A 23,092-nucleotide genomic window follows, 5' to 3' on the forward strand; every position below is an offset into this window, starting at 1 on the left:
GTTCCACACCATCTCTTCTCAATCCCAGGTGCCTGCACAAGGTGCTAAACACCCATGTCCCTCAACTACTAATTTCTATGTACTGTGCCGCATTCCACAGAGGGCATGGTGTGACTCTATGTCTAGGGAACTGCTCACAACACTAGAGTGGGATATTGCCATCCTTGTGTCAGATGCTAAAACTGCGGTTTAGAGGTGGATCCTTTACCTAGGGTCAGTGGGGCCAGGTGGGGGCAGGGCTGGGATCCCCATGCATACTTCTCAGTGATTGTAGAAACTTCTCCTACATGGAAGGGACTGTGCTCCCCATTACAAAGGAGGGGCAGTCAGGCATTCTTCCTATCCAGCCATGCCCTGGGCTGCAGGTCTAGTATCTCCAACCCAGGGATCCAGAATTCTCCTGGCCAGAGTATGACCCAAAGGGAGTCACGCAGCCATCCATGTATCACCTCTGGCTTTCAATGTGTTGGTATGCCCACAGACATGTTCCTTCTTCCTTCTTTTCAAGGTGGAAAATGCAGGGTGACAAGTCGGGAAAGAGGAGACTGACACGGTCTTCTACAACCTGGTTCACCCAGGTTCTGAGATGAGATTAGGGCCCTGGGATAGGGCTGAGGGCTCAAGCAGAGACTCCAGTCAGCCCCATTGGTTGGGAGAAAGAAAGAGAAGGGAGCTAAAACAGACTAGTTTCATTTATTGAAGTAACATGTATGCAGCTGCCCTTCTGTGCCAACACAGGGGGTAGGGTTTGTTATAAAGCATGAGTGATAGGCTCCCTAATGGAGCCCACGTGGTGTGAGCACTGAGGCTCCCAGATTGTCAAGGCTGGAGATACTGAGACTTGGAAGGATGGCAAGGAGACCTACCCTCACATGGGCAGGCAGTTAAGGAGAAATGGACTCTGCCTTCCTTAACTACATTCTGGGCTCCTTTGATATTGATGTCAGCGCTCAGAGGACACAGAATCTGGAAGAAACACAGGGTGGGTGCCAGGACATAGTTGGCTACCCCTCGTCTCCAGCTCAGAGGGGAAGAAGGGACATCCAGGGAGCAGGATGAGGGGCATGTACGAGGGTGGGGGGTGGGGGAGGTTGGGGTGCTGCCTTCTTTTGCACTGTCACTCCAAGGTAAGGGAAGAAGAATTTTCTCTTTTTCCCTGGTTGTCCTTTGGTCATGTTTGAGAGACATTATAACCGTGGGTAGAGACCTCATAAATTATCTACTTCCCCCCCCCACAACACACAAACTACAAATAGACAGGCCAAGGACAGGGAGATCTCAGAGCTTTGGCTGCAGGTGCAAATTCCAGGGCTAGGGGCTGCCTCCTCTCCCATCTTGCCAGGTGGCTGGGTTCGTAGGAGTTCAGGGTGGCTGTGGAAGTCCCCTCTAGTGGCAGCACTCCTGCAGGCTCTCAGGTGCAGCTGTCCTCTGGCTAGAAGCGCTTAGCAAAACTCCAGATGCTGGTCAGCAGGGACGTTGAACTTGAGTTTGTGTTCCTCAAAGAGCTTGCATAGCTCTTTGATGTAGAGCTGGTGAAGCTGGTCCACCTCCTCCTCTGAGGGCTGTGGTGTCATCTGCACCTGGATGGGCTTCCCCACTGCAAGGGACAGAGGAGGACAGTGGCTCCGAATGAGCACCCCTGCAGTCTCAGGAGTCCTGGGAGCAGGGCCCACTCCTATGGTCATCCCACAAGGTGTCCTATTACCATCCCCTCCTCCCCTGATTTCAGACGCTCTGGATTCTATCTCCCACTCCCCTCGCTTCCCCTCATTACATGTGTGTGTATAAGTGTAAGTTCATGTTGCATGTATATGCACGTGGAGGCCAGAGGTTAATCTCGGGTAATGTTCCTCAGATGCCATCAACCATGTTTATGGACCACAAATCTTTCAATGGCCTGGGACTAATTGACTAGGCTAGGCTGGCCATCTAGTGAACCCTAGGGATCCTTCTGTCTCTCCTTCCCAAGTTCTGGGATTAAAAACATGTGCCACCACACCCAGATTTTTTTCATAAGTATCGGAGTTTCAAATCAGTTCCTCTTGCGTGCACGTTACCAGCTGAGCTATCTCCCCAGTCCTCAGGTACTTAATTCCAAGGTTTAGGACAACTCACACAGGCTCTTAGTATACTAACAGCCAGCTTTCAATATACGGGGCAATATGCATTCTCTCCCTTAGTCCCAGGCAAACAAAACCTCTCATTATTCCTACTTGATAGGTGATACAATGAAGTTCAGAGAAGTTAAGGAATTTATCCAAGTAACCAGGTGGAAACAGTACTAGGTTTTAAAAGCTGGGGATGCACACCACCTCCAGGGCATGTGATCCTGAGAGTTCAATGTGTCAGAATTGGAGGTGCCTGTACTTCTAGAATTGGGGTGAAAGTGTCACAGCCCAGAGAGCCCTTCTTCCTTCACTGCCATGTGCATGGATGTGCAATGCTCCCTGGTCACAGGGAGAAATCAGACAGACTCATAAAACGTCTAAATCTGTGTGGCTGGGAAAGCAGTGCCCTCTCCTCTTGGAAATACCTCTAGAGGCAGCAGCAACAACATTCAAATACATGAGGACATTGTCATACAAGCCAGTAAGGCCATGATGCAAGGGTTACCAAATCTGTGCTCAACTAGCAAATGTGTGGGTGGATGGGTGGAGTTGAAATGAATAGAGTTCTCTTTACAAATGTCAAATAAGAATCCAAGAAGAAAACAAAAGAGGTGTGCAAATAGCTGAAAATCGTGTTAAGTCTATATACCAAAGCTCATGTTAATTTCTTCTTCTTCTTCTTCTATTATTATTATTATTATTAGGTTTGGTTTGGTTTTTGGAGACAGGGTTTCTCTGTGTAGCTTGGGAGCCTGTCCTGGAACTCGATTTGTAAACCAGGCTAGGCACTCAAACTCAAAGATCTGGCTGCCTCTGCCTCCTGATTGCTGGGATTAAAGGTGTGCCCCACCACAGCCCGGGCTCATGTTAATTTCTTACAGGGAGAGCCCCAGAGTCTAATTCAGTGTCCATTGATTATTAGTTGGCACACAAATTTTAAAACAATCTTTATGTACATATATGTGTTTGTGTGCATGGGCGAGCACATATGAAGCCTCTAGAGGTCAATGTTGAGCATTTTCCTCAGTCATATTTCATCCTATTTTTTTTTGGGGGGGGGAGACAATGTTTCTCACTAGCCCTGTAGCTCAACAACTCATAGACTGCCAGCCACCAGTCCTACAGATCCTCCTGTTTCGGTCCCCCAGGACTGGGATTGCAGTAGTCACCACCAGGCCTTGTGCCTAGCTTGTATATAGGCACTCGAGGTCAAACTGACATCTTCTAGTTTGCTCAGCCAGTACTTTATTGACTGAGCCAGCTCCCCATCCCTGCATGGAATTTTAACATTCCTGTTCTCTGCTTTCTTTTCACAAGCCTCATTAGTGCATCCTGATCACAGTCAAACCCTCCTTCTCTGGCCTAACAAAGGTCAGACAGATTCCAGTTACAACCTCAGCTCTGTCCCTCAAAGGCAATGTGAGCTTTTGGAAATCATTTAACTTCTTTGGGCCTTACTTTATATCAATAAAATGGAGATAATAGTCCCTAACTCAAAGGTTGCTAGGACAAAGCAAGTTTGAATATGACAAATGACAAGTGTAATGTCTGACACCCAGCAGCAGGTCCCTGCTGTCTCTTCATGAGAATGAGTACTCAGCCATCAGTACCTCTCATTAAGAATAAGTACTCAGACATTAGTACCTTTGTGTCTACTACAGCTCTTATCCCAGATTGCCTTCTGGTAGGGTGTGCCCAATGCAAGCCCCATGAGGATGAGGATGCTGGTGCTATCTTTCCCATCCTCAAGTGCACTGTATCTAGCACAGGCCCTGTTCCTGCATCCTGCCATGGCAGGTCTGGATCTCAGCTCACCTACGGTGGTGATGGGCTGGCGGAAGGGCATGAGGCCGAAGCTGTACTGGAAGACACCGCGGCCATGGAAGAGCGGGAGGGAGATGCCCATGATCTTCTGTAGTCGATTCTGGACACAGCGCAGCCGGGTGCCAGAGGTGTTCTCAACCTGGTTAAACAGGTTGTTCTCCCCAAAGGAGAAGATTGGCAATAGCGCTGCCCTAGAGGGATCCAGGAGAGGGTGTATGGGAGAATCCAGAAAGGCATGGATGGAAAGGCTACCCAGCAAGGGACTCAGCAGCCAGGAACAGGAGCAGGCCTGCCTTGACCCCTCTCTGACCTTCAGAGTGCCCTTTCAGGCCCCCAATCTCTCATGTGGCTATCATGATAGGTAGACCAGAATGCTCTAGACCATCCTCCTGGCTATAAAACATTTCTACTTTTCATCTAAAAAAATCTGTGGCAGCTTGCTGGACTTCTTCAAAAATGCCTCTCCCCATGGTGGGTGAGCAGCTTGGCAGGAAATAAGCTCCCAGCCCCATCCTTCCAGACCCCCAAAGGTCTCAGGGTTCACACCAGCAGTAGGAAACATGTTCCTTGTCACGAAGTACAACTGATTCCCCCAGCTCCCATTATGGAAATGTATTTAGAAACTTGGCTGTGACACACCAAGTTAGAATTTTCATCATATGGCCCCTAGAATCTCTCTTGACAAAACAGAAGCTATAATCATCTTTGCTGTCCCCGACCTCCCACAAGAAAATACAAGCCTCCAAAGGACCCAGAGTGTTGATCCCAGAGTTCCATACCCATGTATCAAGGCGAGCCTGACGAAGCCCTTGCGATTCTTTAGCAACAGCCTGTAGGCTCCAGGCCTGGCGTCCAGTGCCTCCCGGGAGCCCCCAATGATGATGGCTAGCAAGTTCCCACCACCCTTCCTGCTCAGGATGTGACCAGCACTCTCCTTTTCTGATGTGACCAGCCCTAGGGAGAGAGCAAGGTGGGTCAGATACCGGGTGAAGACAGGAGCAGCCCAAGAAAGGAACTATCGGCAATGTCCACAGAGCCAGGATTCCCACCCCTCCATGTGTCCTCTTCCTCCTCCCACCCCCTCATGGGCTTTCCCGGCACAGCGATGTGGGAACTCCTTTGGGTCTATCCTCTGCTGTTGCTGAACAAGTACTTGGAAGGAACACAGAATTGTTGACAGCACTCTCCCAGATCCCCATGCCCACCCAGCAGCCTCATCTTCCTGAGCTACCTGGGTCTGGAGTAAGGTGACTCACCCCCACACATGATGTAATCCCGGAAGAAGGGGGCCCGGAACCACAAAGTCAGCATCATCAGGTAAGGGCGGATTCCTGGGAAGAGCGAGGTAAAGCCCGTGCTTTCAGTACACAGGTTGAGAAAGGCTCCTGCGGCCAGGACTCCATGAGGGTGGAAGCCCGCGATATAATTCCGGGAAGGGTCCAGCTCAGCCGTCTTGACCAACTGCAGGAGACAGCAAACTAGTGACAAACAGCAGGGTCCGTATGCCAGCTCTGGCTCTGCTACTGGCTCGTGTAACTCTGGGACTCTGAGTCTCAGGTTCGTCGGAAGCGGGAGCTCCCTGGATGCTTCCGCAGAGAGAGAGGCTGTGTGGGACAGTGGGTGATACACACAGGTGCTGGAGGTTTCACAGGCTGGGTGTTGGCTTTGGGCAAATTGTTCGCCCATGCCTATGTGTGAAGTTGGAACATTTGACCTTGTTCCAGGAACACCTTGTCCTTTTGAGGTTCAAGTGAGTCGGGACTGGAATTCCTGGCTACTGGGTAGGATGGTGTGATGGTTTCAATGACAATAGCTCCTGTAGGCTCATGTATTTGAACACTTGGTCCCTAGTTGACAGAACAGTTTTGAGAAAGACTAGTAGGTGTGGCTTTGTTGGAGGAAGTGTGTGTCTGGGAGTGGACTTTGAGATTTCAAAAACCCACACCAGGCCAGGTGGTGGTGGTGCACACCTTTAGTCCCAGTACTCCGGAGGCAGAGGCAGGCAGATCTCTGTGAGTTTGAGACCAGCCTGGTCTACAGAGCACGGACAGGCTCCAAAGCTACAGAGAAAGCTTGTCTCCAAAAACAAAACAAACCCATACCAGGCCCAGCCTGGCTTTCTTTCTGCCTCCAACTTGAGGAAAGGTGCTTGGCTATTGCTCCAGCCCTATGTCTGCCTGCATGCCACATGCCTCCTGCCACGAGGACTAAAGGTCTGAAACTGTGAGCACGCCCCTAGTTAAATGTTTCCTTCTCTAAGTTGCCTTGGTCATGGTGTCTCTTCATAGCAATAGAAAAGTAGTGAAGACACAAGTGAAGGACATGGGGGCCACATGGGACATCACCATGCTCAGATCACTCCATCTCAACCTCACCCAAAAGACAAGTTGGCCCATCCACTCCAGGAGTGGATAGACAAGGAATAGATTTTGATCTTGTTGACAGAGTGTGTGGGCTTGAGACTGGCTCTAGTCCTGTGGAACTCCTGGATCATGTGAGCGTCTCTGCTGTTCCAAGGCCAGACCCTAACTCCAACTGCATTAAGTCTCTTCGCTATGCCAGGGCAGAAATGTACCCTCACTGGTCAAGCCTGAAGCATCGAGGGCCCAGAGTTACAGCAGCAAGGGATTGAGAGCCACATGTCATTAAACAGTTCTAGTGGGGTGAGGGCATAAGCATGGAGGGGGCTGAGGAGGCGCTCACTGTGTAAAAGCATTTGCTGTGAAAGCGCAAGAGTTGAGTCTGGATTCCTAGAACCCATGTCAAACTCGGACACAGCATGAATGGCAACTGCAGTGAGATGGGGGCAGAGACGGGAGAATCCCTCGAAGCTGGAGGTTAGCTAACCTGGCATGTCAGGGTAGAAGCTGCAGAGGCTCTGTCACAAATTAGATGCAAGGCAATGCCTGACTGTTCTCTGATCTCCACTGGTGGTGGTCCATCACACACGCATGTATGTGCTTGCGTGCTCTGCCTGTCCAAAGGTTATTGCTGGAGGCCATGTTAGAGAAGGGACCAGCCCCTTCCCTCTCTGCCTCTCTGCTCTCTACTTCTCAGTGCCCTGTGCTCTGAGAGCCACAGCTACAAAAGTTAAGAGTAGCCCATATCCACCTGGCATTCCCTGAGCAGGAGGCTTCCTGGTAGGGCTGGTGGCAGGGACTTTATACCCTCTGGGAGAGAGGAAGCCCTTTCCACTGGCTAAGCTTTGCCAGGTGAACTGTCATCCTGTCAGCAACCTGAAACTCAGAGCAGCTGTCTCCCTGAGGACTCTTCTTGCTGCCTCTGGGGCCACAGAGGCCTCAGCAGCTTGGAGGTAGGAAGGGACCCTGAGCCTGTCTGCAGACCCATCCAGGCTGCAGAGCTTCCAATCCTGCTGTCTTCCATCTTAACTTGACCTCTGAAATCCCCTTGCCACACAGAGTCCATCAAAACCCTTCAGAGCACCACAGGCCCCTGCAACAGGAGCCACAGGCAGAGAGGCCGTGGCCTTCCCAGACAAGGCCCAGCCCCTTCCCCTAGTACAGAGGGGACCTAGGAGAAGACGGAGACCCCAGTCGGGTCAGAGCTCTAGTTTACGCAGGATCCTACTTATGGTGCTCATTCCTCGTTTCATGCGTGGGAACACTTGCTATTCAAACTGCACTTCTGTGAAAACAATTGGAAATTTATGGAAAACAAAACAAAAAGAACATCTCTCTCAACCCAGCAGCCCCACTGCCGAGGGATTTAGGCTACAGGACTGTTTGCACTCAGGTCAAATGCCATCTGAGGAATGTCATTCACGGAGGCATCAGTTTTTGCTAGTATCAGGAACTTGTCTGGTCAAACCAAGAATGAGGCAGACAAGGGATGACTACAGCCACAGAGGAGTATGAGGAAGCCAGGATAGCTTGATAAGTGAACAGCAAGGAGCAAGACAAAGTGTACAACATGGCAACTGAGCGGAGGGGGCCGCACCAAACACTGGTGGTCAGAGTTGTTCTGGGGTGATGGATATGCCTAGAATAGGGGAGTAGGGACCATGTGTGTGTGTGTGTGTGTGTGTGTGTGTGTGTGTAAGTCACAGACAGTCTCAGGTATCACAAATTAGGCTAGACTGGCCATTGAATCCTGGGGATCCTCTGTTTCCACCACCCCAGTGAAGGATTAAACAACCTGGTATTTCTACATTAGTACTGTGCATTAGATTCAAGTCCTTGGACATGAGAGGCAAGCGCTTTATTGACTGAGCTAGTCCCCAGCCCTAAAATAGCCTTTTACCCCTGCGTTTTGGTTCTCTGGAATTTTGAACAAGAACACATTACTACTTTAAATAAATAAATGAACAAATGAATAATTGTACCCTTGATAACAAGGCATTTGTGTATAGAGAAATACTCTGTTGGGAATGGGGACCAAGTGAGCTGGCATTTGCATATGTGTTTACATACACACATGCAAGTGTGTGCTCTGGAGAGTGATTGTCCCACTGAAGCCCAGTCTGGTATCTACTGCTATCTTCTGTGCTAACTGTTCTCAGTGAGGCTTAGAGGCTGTGTGTCCTACACGAGAGAGGTGCTGCTTTGGGAAGAGCAGAACAAGGGAGAGAAGGAAGGCAGGCAGTGGGAGGGGTGGATGCAGCTCCCTCAGAAGGAAGGCACCTCCAACCCAACCCTGTCCTCTCCTGGATCCCACTGGAGGAGAAACAGCCCTAAGCCAGGCGTTCAGGAGCTCATGTCAGTGTTGTGCCCGACTGGCTCCTTGGTGTCTCTGATGCTCTTTGCTAACAAGACAGTGGTGACACCTCCCTGAAGGCTTGTTGCAGGTTCCCAGGGGGCAAAGAAAGAAGAGGGGAGTTGGTGAAACACACCAGTCTCTCTGCAGCTCCCTCAGCTCTGTTAGAGGAGAGGAGGGTGGCCAAGCAGGGTAGTGGGTATCTGGAGAAATGCTGGCTGGGCCTGGCACTGGGCAGTGGGTGTGAGGGAAGAGGGCAGCCAGGTTGCTGGACTCTGAGACTACTCATTTTTTACTGGTGTCATCTGTATACTATGAGATCCAGGCTTTGAAAATGTGGGGTCAAGTGCACTTTGACGCAGCTGTGCAACCTCACCCCTGACTCCAGAACACACTCACAACTCCATATCCATTATGACTCGTTTCTTTCTGGTAACATCTAATCTGTTCTTCATCACTCCCTGTTTGCTTGTTCTGGATATCATATAAATGAAGCCATACACCTATGACCTTTGTAACTGGCTTCTTGGGCTTATTAGCATATTTCCAAGGTCTCTTTCATACTGTGTTGCAGGTCAATACTTCACTCTATTTTTGTCTTTGTTTTTCGAGACAGGGTTTCTCTGTGGCTTTGGAGCCTGTCCTGGAATTAGCTCTGTAGACCAGGCTGGCCTCGAACTCACAGATCTGCCTGCCTCTGCCTCCAAAGTGCTGGGATTAAAGGTGTGTGCCACCAACACCCAGCTCTTCACTCCGTTTTTATGACCAAATAATATTCTACCTTATGGGCAGACTATATTTTGTTTATCAGCTGATGAAACTTGAGTAGTTTCTACTCTTTGGCTTTTATGAACAATGTGGCCCTTAATACATATGAGCGTTTTCAGTTCTGAATAAGGGTCCTAAAATACTACTTCTAACTGCAAGGTCCTTCTTTGTACCTGCACAAAAGACCCGAACATCATACAGTGCACCATTACACTAGCTCAGTCCTATCTCCACATGTGCCCTGTGCTTTTTCAACCCTTCTGTGGCTCACATGCCTCAGAGTCCACTGTCCTTTGGCTCTTTTAGGACACACAAAGCACCAGTACTGCTGCCTTGTAACACTTACCAGGGCCCTGGGGACTGGCTGCAGTGTGATAACTCCATTGCACAAGTGAGCAAATGGAGTGCAGAGGGGATGGGAGAGTTGCCCAAAACCACAGAGGTGACTTGGATTTGAGGCCTGCCATCTACTGCAGAGAGCACAGGAGGGATTCAGAAGTCCTTTGCTTTAGGCCACAGGGCATTCAAAACTGTTTTGAAACTTTCTAATCAACCCTGAAATATCTAGGACTCTAGGAATCCCTCCCCCAGGCTTCTGCATCAACAGCCTGTGCAACTGCCCCAAGGGCAAGTGGATCAATATCTTCATATAGGGAAAGGGTCTGTGGCCTACCTATGTACCTAGATTACTTGGCAAGAAGACAGGGCTTGACTCAGTGTATCTGGTGCTGGCCTTGGGTGTGAGTGTCTATTCCTTGGATGCATATGTGTTCAAGTGTGTATGTATGTGTATACATGTGTGTGTGGCTGGTTGGGTGGGCACATGTATGTATGCAGGGCCTGGAGCAACTCCCTTGTAACCCTCCCTCACAGCTAGATGGATGGATAAAGGGAAGGCTGGATGGTCTATCTGTCTCTGCTTGTAGTTCCCCATGTGGCCCAGGGCACAGGTTTGGCCTCCCTAGATTCTCAGTTAAATTCTCTGCCCCACCTTCCTGCCACACCATGGTCCTGCCATCTATGGAAATATCCCTCATTTCTAAGCTATATTCCCCCTTCATCCTAAACATCTTGAAGTCAAGATACAGCCTGGGATTGTAATTGAAGTTGTGTTTTTTATGGCTTATACAATACTGTAAGTTTCACCACTCACAGTATTGTAGAATTTAAGACATACAGCCTGTATGAGGCCCTGGGAGCTAGAAAAAGTGGACAAACAGTCCCAGCACTGACTTCATGCTAGGCACAGTACACACAACAACCTATTTTGTCCTCCATTGTCATCCCTGAGAATAAGTTTGTTCTCAGTGCTCCCAGCGTATAGAAGGAGGAAACTGAGAGACCCTTGGTCTTTCTCTGGCTCACACAACGAATGAAGGAGCAGAGCCCAGCCTGAGCCCAGGCAGCCAGGTTCAAACGCAAAGCTCTATTGAACTCTGTGTGGAAGGTGGTGGGGATTAATGAAGTGGGGGTATGCTCCAATTAGGCCCCCTGCACTGGCGACAAGGCTTATGTTTGGAGAACTGGGATGGCAAAAGTGGAAAGAAAGTCAGGTAGGAGCCCAGAATGTAGGGGCTTGCAGGCTGTTGCAAAGGTGGGTTGTATTGCAAGGGTGCACGGTAAAAGCATGGCTAAAGGTGGTGGGGCTGTGGAGCAAGTGGAATACAAAAAAAAGACTTAGGGTAGAGGGAAGGAAGGATGCGTTGATGGGGGTGGGATTAGGACCCAGGACACAGGTTCTGGAACAGTGGTTCTCACTAAGGGGAGAGAGTTTGCCATCTCCCACCCCTGTCTGTCTATGGACATTTATAGTTGTCACAGCAGAAGACAGTGGTACTGGTACATAGTAGGTAGTTGCCAGGCATGAGAACAGTCAGAACAAAGGATTTATCTAGTCCTGATTGTCAACAGGGATTGAGAAATTCTCCTGGAAGCTACTCGCTGGGAGGGACAGGGGCAGGGACAGGGAGGGGTGGTCTGCACTGTCCCAAGCTGATTGTGACAATGATTGGTGTGATCCTAGGTCATGGTCCTGGTCATAGAACTTGGTCCCTACCAAGGTCTTGGCCTGTGTAGAGTATGTTTATTCTGGATGATGAAATCATCCAGTTCCTGGGCCCATCTTTTCACATGTAGTAGGGACAGTTCCCGCTATGTAAACTCCTGACTCCTCACCGTTAGCTCTTGGGGAAGCAGTAAAGATGACTTTGGAAAGCTCTGTGGTACTGTCATAAATAATGTCCTAGTTTTGTTTGGTACTTCCACCCCTGGAAGCTAGCTTGTAAAATTGTGGTAATGAATAATCAAAACTTGAAAGTCAACAGAAGATAACCACATTTGATGGGTGTGTGTGTGTGTGTGTGTGTGTGTGTGCGCAGAGGCTTGCAGCAGAACTGGGAGAGAAAAGGTATCCTGCAAGGCCAGTGGAAAAGTGGAAAACAAAGTCTGCAGGCTGCAGTCCTCTCCTACTTGAGCCTATTCTAAGCCAGGCACATCCTAAAAGAACAGCATCTCTCCCTCTGCTGGCCACTCACTGGTATTGCCTACCCCTGGCCTGCATTGCTGCACGGAATCTGGGTAGGTTATAAGCCACACTCAAGTTTCTGAAAATCAGGGAGACATCCCCCCACACCCCAGCTGTGAAATGATCAGGAAGACAGTGAACCTCCCTATTATCACTTCTGTCAGTCCTGCTGCTGGGAAATTCAAGTGGGAAGTAGATGTCTTCCAGAGCCCTGGGCTACCCAGACCCTGAAAATGTCCACTAGCCATCCTAGCTTTGGGAAGTAGCCTTTAGGGGGCTCCACTGACCTGAGCTGCCTCTCCAACCACAGCTCAGGCTAGCTTCTGCTCTGGTCACATTGACCCACCTAAAGAGGCCTCTGGACAAGCTCTGCCTGTGCCGTCCACATTGCATGAAGCCTTTCTTCTGCTGAGCTCAGGACTTAGCTCACGAAAGCAAAGGAAAGCCAGAGCTAGAATCTTCAAAACTCAACATAAGCCAGAACTAACCAGGCCTCCTTTGGGTCTGTACTTGATGCCACTTATACCTCCCCAGGGTAGACGTCACACCCTCCCATAGAACTCTGACCTTCTGGACACAGGGGCAGAGAAGGGAGTTTAGTCATAGAGCTCAGAGGTCCTGGGGTGGGGTCTGGGGACTCTGCTCAAGACGTGTCCATGGATGTTCTGGTGTCCCAACAATGTGCTGTGCTGTGTTGTCCTGTCCTGTCCTGTGCAGTGCTGGGCTATGAGATATTGGGAGGGGTCCTTGTAGAATAAACAAATCTGAGGGGTGGAGGTGACTGTCACTCATCTGAGTCCCCCAAGCTAGTCCAGGCTCCCTCTCCTTTGACACTAAGATGTTCAATGCCCTTAAGTGACAGTCTCTGCTGGCCCCTCCCTGCTCCCTGCTAGCCACTTTCTTTGGAGGTCCTGCTCACTGGAGAGCTAGGAACTCCTGCATGCCATTCTCACCCAGCTTTTGTTGTGGGGCCCCAGGACTCTCAAAAGGACACAGGGTGAGACCCTTGACTGGAGTCTTCATGACGCAAGCAAGTTGCTTAACCTCTGTGACCCTGTTTCTTCCACCCGTCTTTCTTTGGTAGCTGGGGACTTGAGTTCTGGACTAAAGAAAGAGGCGGGACTCTACATGAGGAGGAAGAAGTCAGGCAGGGGTGAAGGTCAGAGTGTTTAGGATCCTACTGAGTCCACTGACTCAGTGACATGGTATGAGAGCAGCTAAGTCTATCAGAGGACTTTGTCTGCACAGTCTGTTGGAATCCACAGTGTCCAGGAAGGTGTACAGCAACATATCTATCTGTTCGTTTGTTTTTTCAAAAGGGTCTCTCTTCATAGCCCTGGATGTCTTGGAACTCATTATATAAACCAAGAGTTCCTCCTTCCTCTGTCTTCCAAGTGCTAGAATTAAAGGTGCATGCCACCATGCCCAGCTATCTCTGTCTTAAATATGACCACAACAGAATCACAGAGAGACTGGGCAGCCCACCTCAGGGTCACGCTGCTACTACATGGCAGAGCTGGCTTAGGATCTAGTCTGACGAGCTCCGTAAACCATGCTCCAAGTGCCCAGGCCTGGCCCCTGCTTCCTCATCTCTTTTCATTCCATCAGTAAGCAGCACTTCCTGGGCTTCTCGGGGTTCAGTCTATCTATATCCCACTGAAGGAGCCCCAGAGTCTGCTCACTCAGGGCCAGCCTTCAAGTCCAAGGCCACACGTTCACAATGACCTGAAAGTGCCATGAATCAAAGACGCCAGGATTTGAGGATCCTTAACGTAGGGAATGTCACACTACTTACTGATGGCTAGGGACACTGAGCCAGCTCGGGCCAAGCCTTGCCTAAGAACTCACAGCCTGCCAGCGGTAAGGCAGGATAGACTCTGGGGACAGTCCCACACCAGTGCAGAAGCATTAAGTTTGTAGGAGAGTTCACAGTGCGCCTCGTGACTCAGGTGGTGGGGGTCTCTAAAGACCTGCTGTTTGTCATCTTCACCCAGAACCTTGACTGCTGATGGCTTGTGCCCCTATAGGACACATATATCTCCTTCAAGCCACATTTACTCCTCAGTGTCCACACTGGCCCGAGTCCCCCAGCCTCTCAGGCTCCTGCCTCTCAGCCAGCCTTCTGCTCTGCAGACCTTCTGACCCTACAGAGATGAGTGGCCCACAGGCCCTTTATCCCACCCCACCCCCAAAGCCTGGTACTCACAGAGACAGGGAAATAGTCCCTCATGTACTTCCAGATGACCAAGCGTCTGAAGAACTGGATGGGCCGGCCTCCCTGCCTTGGTTTGTCCCAGTCCAGGTACCACCAGGTGGCATATAGGACAGAGAAGAGCCAGAACCTGGTGAACAGGAGGCCTATGAAGATGGCGATGCAGATCTGGGCTAGGAAAGAAGCAGGAGCGTGAGAGCTGCAAGGAAGGCAGTTAAGACCCCAATTTAGCTCTTCAATGACTGTGCCCCGCCCCCACGCCAGCAACACTGCCCTGTGCAGCCCACACCACTGGAAGGAGCCCAGCTTCCATGCCTCAAATATTAGGATGTACCATACTGGCATGGAGCCTGCTCTAAAATCATTTCCCCCACTACACCACATGTCTCAACCTACACTGCTCCTGCCCTGGGGAGGTCATACGCATTCACCAGCACTCAGCAAATGAAGCCATGGGTTGAATTAGCTTCTGCCTTCTGCCTTTGAGACTCCGGGAGAAAAAGGAAATTTCTTTCCAGCCCTCTTTCTGTCCATCCTCAGTCAAAGCTAAACCCATACTCCTTCCTAAGGCCCTGCCATGGTGTCCGACTGCTGCAAGGCCAGGCCCCGACAGCTCAGCCTGGATCTCAGCTCTGTGAGCTGGCACTATATCTCCTGTTTTGCCCCAACTTATGCACCTACATGGCCAGGGTTCCAGCCACCCCAGATTTCTCTGTGTTTTCAAACCCAGCCTACTCTGCTTTGTGTGTTGTGGGGACATGGCCTGGTAACCCTGGGGACCAGGGTGAATGCAGGAGTTTCTCTTGCCTGTGGCTCTGGAACCCATGCTGCAAACGAACCCTGATCACCTCAGGTGCAGCGGGTCCATGGGCCACACCCCATCTGGTAGAGCATCATTCCCATAGAATACTACCTCACTTCACCACTGCAACACCTTTTATTTGCTGATGTTTTTCCTTTTAGTGTTATGATCAAACCCACAGATCCATACATGCTGGGCAAGTGCTCTCCCTACCACTGAGCTACACCCAGCCCCTGGATTCTTGTTTTTTGGTTTGGTTTTTTGATTGTTTGTTTTGTTTTGTCTGTGAAGCAGGGTCTCAAATATCACAGACTAGCCTCAAACTCCCTGTATAGCTAAGGATGATTTTGAACTTCCAATCCTTCTAGCTCTGCCTCCCAAATACTGGTATTATAGGTGTCCACCAAGCCTGGTGTGTGTAGTGTTGAGGATCCAGCCCAGGGCCTTGCACATGTTAGGCAATCACTCTACCAGCTGAGCTATATCCCCAGCCCTCAGATTCTTAAAGAAAGCCAGACCCAGTTGTGAAGTTTACTTGGAGAAGATAGGGAACTGTAATTTTGTTTTAACTCTTTGGGGGCCTGCCACCCAGCTCCCAAATAAATGCACAGAGACTTATTCTTATGAATGACAGCCTTAGCTTGGCTTGTTTCTTTTCTTCTCCTTTTTTTTTTTTTTTTTTTTTTTTTAACTTGGGAAGTTTTATTGGGGGAAGGGTAGGGAGTAGGAAAAGAGAAGGGAAAGAGAAAGCGAAATACAGAGGGAGAGGGGGACAGAAACAGAGAGAGACAGAGACAGAGAGAGACAAAGACCTGACTACCCCTTCAGAGAAATGGCAGAAAGAGAGATGCTTGGCTTGTTTCTAGCCAGCTTTTCTAACTTAAGTTACCGATTTTGCCTCTGGGACTTTTGCTTTCTTTATTCTATATATCTTTCTTTACCTCTTACTCTGTGACTGGCTGTGTGGCTGGGTGGTTGGCCCTGGTGTCCTCCTCCCCTCCTTTCTCACTCCCGGCTCTCTTCTATAGATTTCTCTGCCTGTTTCTTCCTCCTCCTGCCTAGCTATTGACCATTCAGTTCTTTATTAGACCAATCAGGTGTTTTAGGAGACAAAGTAACATAGCTTTACAAAGTTAAACAAATGCAACATAAAAGAATGCAACACATCTTTGCATCATCAAACAAATATTCTACAGCATAAATTAATGTAATACATTCCCCTCCCCCCAAGGTCAGGGTTTCTCTGTAGGTTTGGAGTCTGTCCTGGAACTAGCTCTGTAGACCAGGCTGGCCTCGAACTCACAGAGATCTGCCTGCCTCTGCCTCCCAAGTGCTGGGATTAAAGGTAAGTGCCATCATCGCCCAGCGAATGTAATACATCTTAAACTAATATTCTATATTAGTTTAAGGGGACAGACTTGCTGGTGTGGGACAGGGGGACTTTTGACTAATGTAAACAATAAAGATTTAGAAGGCAGAGGGTATGGATTAGAGCCACAAATACTCATTCTGCATGGAGTATCTACAAGGTACCAACTGCTGGTGGGCCAGCCATTAACAACCAATAAAATCTTGCCCCCTGGAAACTTATCTTTCCAGTTTTGTGTTTGGGGCATTTTATATTTTGTTCTAAATGTTTGGGGGTTTTTTGTTTGTTTGTTTGTTTTGGTTTTGCATTAGTATGTGGTGGGTGTGCATGTATATGTGTTCATATGTGTGATCAACATGTTATCCCATCATTTCCCACTTTATTCTTAATTGAACCCATATCCCACCAGTACTGGCTAGTCTAGCTGCCCTGTTGCGATATCCCCATCTCTGCCCTCTATATGCTAGAATTACTGGCAGACTGTCCTACCTATCCAGCATTTTACAGAGGGTCTGGGGATCCAAACTTTGGTCTTCACACTTGCACTGAGTCCTTTCCCCAGCCCTGTTCTAAAGGTTTTCGATTCTAATAAAATGTACTGAACACAAAGTGCATCACCTTACCTTTGTGAGTATACAGCTCAGTACCATTAAGTAGATTCCTTATGCAGCCATTAGTGTCATCTGTCACCAGAACTCTTTATTTTCCTAAACAGAAACTCTCTCCATACTCATGAGACATGGCTACCCCCTACCTCCTCCCACCCAACCCCCTTTCCATTAATGTCCTATTGTGTGTATTTGCTTCTCCATTAGTAGACACTTAGATTAAGTCCACGTTTGTCCTTTGTTTTCAAATGCCATGAAATTATTTTCAAATACCAAAACAAGGAAGATTCATACACAAAACCAGACAAATGGTGTCTGCGGAAAATCTGGAAGAAAAGACAGCTACAGCCACCAATTTGAGGGCCAGCCTGTCCCCCAGGTATCTGACCTCCTTCTGAGCCAGAAGCTCATCCTGTCTAATCTGTATGGGGCTTCGCCTCCACATCAGCCTGAACCCCTCCAAGGGGTGGAGAGGCAGGATCAGCAATGTCAAACGGCTTTGTTACTTTCTGTTTGTCTTAAATATCTTCAGAGACAGTTGTAGAGGGCTTGGAAGTGAATGCCAGCATGAGTAGAAACAGAGGCCTGCACAGATGGAGCTGCTCTTGGAGGGGACTGAGAGGTCCTCCTAGCAGGAGACAGGGAGGGAGGCTGGCTCAAGGTGTATCTATTTATACCTTTTGCACTGGATAAAAGCAGTAGCTGCCATAGTGTGTGCATGTAATCAGGGGTCTTGGAAGCTGAGACAGGAGGACTGCAAATTCAGGCTAAGTCTCAGCTACATAGAGAAAACTTTATTTCAAAAAGAAAAATTCTCTCTCTCTTTCTCTCTCTCTCTCTCTCTCTCTCTCTCTCTCTCTCTGTGTGTGTGTGTGTGTGTGTGTGTGTGTGTGTGTGTGTGTGTACATGTACATACTTTTTGGGTGTGCATGTTGAGTCCTAAAGTCAGGTGTCTTCCTCTGTCTCTGTCCACCTTTTTCCCCTCCGGAGCTGAGGATCTAACCTTTACTTGCTGGGCAGGTGCTCTACCACTGCTGTAAGTCTCTAAGCCCTCTAACCTGTGTTAGCATTCAGACATCTGTACTGACCTGTCCTTGGTGTTCCGATGGAATACACCCTCAGCTGCAGCCCTGCCTACCTCCTATCCTTCTCTTTCTTCTCTCCCTCTCTCTGTCTGTTCCCCCCTCTCTCCCTCTCTAACCCCTTCTTTCCTCTCTCTTCCCACCTTTCCATTCTCCTCTCTCCTGCTGCTCCCGTCTCCAGAGGCCAGTCTCCCCTCTTCCTTTACCCCTTTTGTGAGCTCCTTCCCTAATAAAAAACGCCTCTGAACCCTGTCACCTAGTGTCTTTCTCTTGAGCACTACTTTTCTTAAATTACAACACTCTGGAGGTCACTGATTCAATGAGGCTAATTGATGGAAATGCCCCAATTCTTCTGTCTCCAGGAGCTCACCCCTGCCTCCTCCTGTCTCCTGGAGCTCACCCCTGCCTCCTCCTGTCTCCTGGACCTCACCCCTAATCCTATCTCCTGGAGCTCACCCCACCTACATCCTCCCATCTTCTGAGCTCACTGATTAAACAAGGATGATTGGCAGGAACTGCCCTCTCAGTTTTCGCAGAGCTGGGCTGACAAGTGTATGCTGCCACCTCCAGCTTGGTATGTGGTCACTGGGAAACAAGTCAGGTCCTCATACTTGCATAAGCAAGGTTACCAACTGGGCCATCTCCCCAGCCCATCCCCAATTTTTTTAATGTAAAATAAATAAATGAAACTTCAGCTACAGCTCTTTCCAAACCAAAAGTCTCTGCAGTGGCTTTCACTTAATAAGGTACTCTTTCAAGAAGAAAAACTCACTATTAACAGTGGCTACTTGGAGGGGAGGATTATGGGAAGTTGTTTACTTAAAGATTCAAATGTTGTTTGAATGAGTTACTTCTGCAGACAGAAAAAAGAAACAAAGTTTAGAAGAAAACAGAGAGCACTTTCCCCTAGACCAGAAAGATCCTGCTTGGCTATCCTGCTTTCCCTCTTCTGTTAACAGTAAGCCCAGGCTGGGTCGACTTGGGGTTTAGAGAGGTAGCCCTTCCTTCTTTTACCCAGTTTCTATAAGCCAGTGGCTTCTTTTGTTGGTGATGGTTTGGTTTGGCATTTTAGGGGAAAAAAAAGGGTTTAACTATGCTGCTCTGGCTGTTCTGGAACTCACTATGTAGACCATACTGGCCTCAAACTCACAGAGATCAAAGGTGAGTGCCATTATGCCCAGCTAAGCTTGAGGCTTCTTTCTTGTTTGTTTGTTTTGTGTTTATTACTATTGTATTTGTAATAGCCAGAAATTGGAAACAACTTTGATGCCCACCACCGATGAATGGATAAAGAAAATGTGGTAATTTTACACAATAAAATATTAATTTTCTAAAAAATGAAATCATAAAATTTGCAGGTAAATGGATGGAATTAGAAAAAACAAAAACATTGAGTGAGGTAAACCAGACTCAAAAGACAAATATGTACATGCTTATATGTGAATGTTAGCTTGATAGCTTTTAGTAGATATGCTACAATTCATATAACCACAGAGGTTGAGTATAAAGTAAGGGACTTGGGAGGAGGGGAGGAGTTCCCAAGGACGGGGAAATAGAATATGTAGTTATGATGAGGCAGGGAAGAGAAAGGAATGGAAAGATTAAATGGAGAAGGGGAAAGAAGAGGGGGGAGCCTGGGGTTTTTTAAATCCCTCCTTTTTAGAGGCTCAGAGAGGGTATGCACACTGGTTAAGGTCACGCAGCAAGCTAGCAGGGTAAAACCTGAGAGTCAGAGCCTGGCCCATGCCATTCATCCATTCAACAAATATAAAACAAAACCAGCTAAGATGAGCATAGGCCAACACTGAGGGATCATGCTCTCCCATGAGAGTCATGTAAGAGGAAAAGAAGCAGAGGCAGAGGAGCAGTCCATCTGGAATGCGTTTGGCTGGGCCTGAGCCTTTGGTGCCTGGACCTGATTGACTTTCCCAGCTACTTCCATGCCATTTTGAAAAATACACTCCACATGTCCTGTTGAACTGGCTATTCAGATAACATAGTCTTTTCTTTCTCCTTCACACCTTCCCTGCCTGGGATCTGACTTAGATTTACATTGTATTTTCTCTCAATGTGTATGTGGTTTGTATGCATGTTTGTATGAATGTATGTTCATATGTGGGCACGTGTGTTCAGGTGCCCTTAGGGAGGCTGGAGTTGCTATAGGTGTCTTCTCCTACCTCTCTGATCTCTATCTGTGACTCTCTGATGTTGAGGGTCTCTCTTGGATCCAGAACTCATGGATTTGATTAGCCAGCTTGCTCTAGGAAGCCCTTGCCTCCGCTTACTCTGTGTTAATATTATAGGCAGGTCACCAACCCCACCTGGTGTTTGTGCAGCCAACGTGACCAGTGAAATCATTCTCCCCAGCCCAGCCCTCACTATTCTTTAAAAGCTCCCTTAGGTAGTGCATCTGTGGACCCCACCCCCACCCACTTCCCCCCGGCCTCTCTGTTAAGACAGATGTGTGATGTTTAGACACATGTCCTGCGGGTGAGTGTGTGCACACACTTGTCTGCATGTGTGTGGAGGCTAGAGGACCACCCTGAGTGTCAACCTCAGGAGGGCTATCCACCTCCTTTTGAGCCGGTGACTGGCAGTAGCCTGGAGCTCACTCATTAGGCAAGTCTAGCTGGCCACTGAGTGACAAGGATCTTCCTGACTCTCCCTCCTCAGTACTGAGATGACATGTGTCACAATGCCTGACATTTTTACAGAGATTCTGGAACTCACACTCAGGTTCTCATGCTTTTAAGGCCCTGAGGCCATTCCTTCACTATCATCCTCACCATCAAAGTAAAAAATTGAGGCAGGATAGCAAATTTGGACATTTTGGAACTTGTGATGTAAAATGCAAATTAGAAGACATTCTGGAAGCATGTGAGTAGTTTAAAATTTGATTAGCTTTTTTTTTTAGGGGGTTGGGGATTCAAGACAAGATTTTTCTGTGTAGTCCTGGCTGTCCTGGAACTCACTCTGTAGACCAGGCTGGCCTCGAACTCAGAGATCCAACTGCCTCTGTCTCCTGGGATTAAAGGCCTGCAGTCCAAAACTTAATCTTTTAGAAATGGCAAAAACCTCTGAATCTTAGACTACAAAAGAGAGAGACAGACAGACAGAGAGACAGAGACAGAGAGTGTGTCTTGGCCCATGGGCCCTGATTTGGTGACTACTGATGCAGACTTTGATTGCCTTGCCTTTGATCTTCTCACACAGTAGAAAATCAGCTGTAGGCACAGGGACCTTTAACACAAGGTTGGACCTTGTCACTTCCCTGCTGGGCCTATGGCTCTCCTTTGCCCTCAGGATAAGGGGTAAAGTAAAACCACCCACTCTGGCACGACAGAGCCCAGAGCTTCCTTGCTTCCTCCTGCTCCTCCTGGCTCAGGTGGCCTGGCACCTGTGCTATACTCCCTGATCTTGTTAGATCTGTGTGAGAGCAGGGCCAGGCGGATACCACAGGGCAAGCTCGTCCAGTCAGACACACTCCCACCCTCAGGGTTACAGATGGCAGTTTTGTGTCCCTCAGCCCCTGTGAGCTTATGGTTATGGCCTACAGGGCTCTGAGTCTCGTGTCCTCTGACCCAAGCCAGCTCTAGGATTAGGCCTCCTGCTCTCTGTTTTCTTTGCCCATCAGCTATTGTCTATATCCACACTTCCGCCCATGCTCTCTGCCCATCCCTCAGACCTTCTTCCACTGGAAGGAGCAGGGCCAGGCTCCTGATTTACAGCCTGGGCCTCTCAAGTATACCATGTCTCTGCTTGGCTGTTTTAAATGTTTACTAACCCTGGGATAGAGATGCAAACCAATTAAAATGGGTGTTAGAGGCAGGGCCCTGGAAGGCCCACTTGGCAGGATTAAATCCTAAGGACCATGTACACACATGTGTGTATACTTGTGCATATGTGTGTGTGACCAACAAGTACCTAGCATGTGAATGTTTTGACAGCCAACCAGCAGTATCTGTACCCAGGCGGAATCCCAGAGTGGCAGTCTTCCCCCAGTCTGGTGCCAGCAAAGGAGATTAAGAGTCCCATGTGCTCCCTGACGCTCTCCCTTCCTGGTCCACAGCAGAGTTGGAGTCCAGCCATGCATCAGTGGGGCGTGGTGGATGGGGGCAGATCCACACCTAAGTAGCCAGGCCAGGTCTGCCTTGGGTTCCCAGCTTCCTGCATTTTATCTACAAAGACCCCATAGGGTGACATCGCCATCCCCATCATGCAGCTGGGGAAGCAGAGTCTGGTCCCTTCTTTCCTGGCCTTAGTTCCACTTCCCCTTTTCTGAATGGTAAAATGGAGAGCGGATTGTCCGAGTAGCAGGAAGCCCGGGTGCGCTTTTCCCAGCTTTGATTGCTTCCACGCCCCTCGGCAGCTTGCAGCAAGAGCCTGGGGTAAACTGCCCACCCCCAATCCCGGAAACTAAAGCTTTCCTAAGATATATAAGACCCTACTTACTTATCCACACAAAGCTCCGGCAGACCCCAGGAACCTCTCTGCACAGGAGCTGTGAGCCCAGCAAAGCCCCTCTCTATCAAGCATCCTGTGTTCCCGCTGGGGCTGCCCGGCCCTTCCCGTGTGCCGGCGGCTACCCTCTTACCCAAGGCCAGGAAGGAGAAGACCCACTGCAGGACTGCGAGGGTCTGTAGTCTGCGCCTCCATGGCACCAACAGGGGTGCGAACTCCACCATGCTGAGCTGCCTCCGGAGGCTCCACACACACCGGTGTGCTCCAGGCAGAAGGAGCTAGCCCAGCCCAGCCTAGTCCTGCCCAGCCTTCGCCAGGGCCTCCTTGCTCCGCCCACGCCAGATCCTTTTACCAAGAGGAAACCTTGGAATCCTGCTGCTGGGACCAGACTAAAGGAAGGAGGTAGAGGCACTTGTTCGATCCTTATTAGTCATCTTAGGCAATCAATGCCTTATCTATCAAACCAGCTTTCAGGCCTCAGGAATCCTGCTCAAGACACAGTGAAACCCCAAGGGGAATGCAGTGGCAACTCTCACCACCTACTGCTTTCCTTTCTTTATCCCAAAATTCCTGCCCCACCCCCCTCCACAAACAAGCTGCAACAGTTCCCATCAGGAAGTC

At 49.1% G+C, this 23,092-nt stretch overlaps 1 protein-coding gene across 1 annotated transcript; it reads right to left on the reverse strand.

Annotated features, from left to right (window-relative positions):
• Positions 1–1,260: 1,260 nt before the first annotated feature.
• Mogat2 (monoacylglycerol O-acyltransferase 2) lies at positions 1,261–22,787 on the reverse strand. Its single transcript, XM_051192316.1, has 6 exons — positions 22,605–22,787; positions 14,144–14,322; positions 5,189–5,393; positions 4,712–4,886; positions 3,924–4,123; positions 1,261–1,597 (listed from the first exon to the last, which is right to left on the reverse strand). Exons 1-6 carry the CDS (start codon positions 22,693–22,695, stop codon positions 1,443–1,445), a joined length of 1,005 nt encoding a protein of 334 aa, XP_051048273.1. The 5' UTR covers positions 22,696–22,787; the 3' UTR covers positions 1,261–1,442.
• Positions 22,788–23,092: the final 305 nt, after the last annotated feature.

This window comes from Phodopus roborovskii, unplaced genomic scaffold, assembly GCF_943737965.1.
Source record: "Phodopus roborovskii unplaced genomic scaffold, PHOROB, whole genome shotgun sequence".
Lineage (NCBI taxonomy): Eukaryota > Metazoa > Chordata > Mammalia > Rodentia > Cricetidae > Phodopus > Phodopus roborovskii.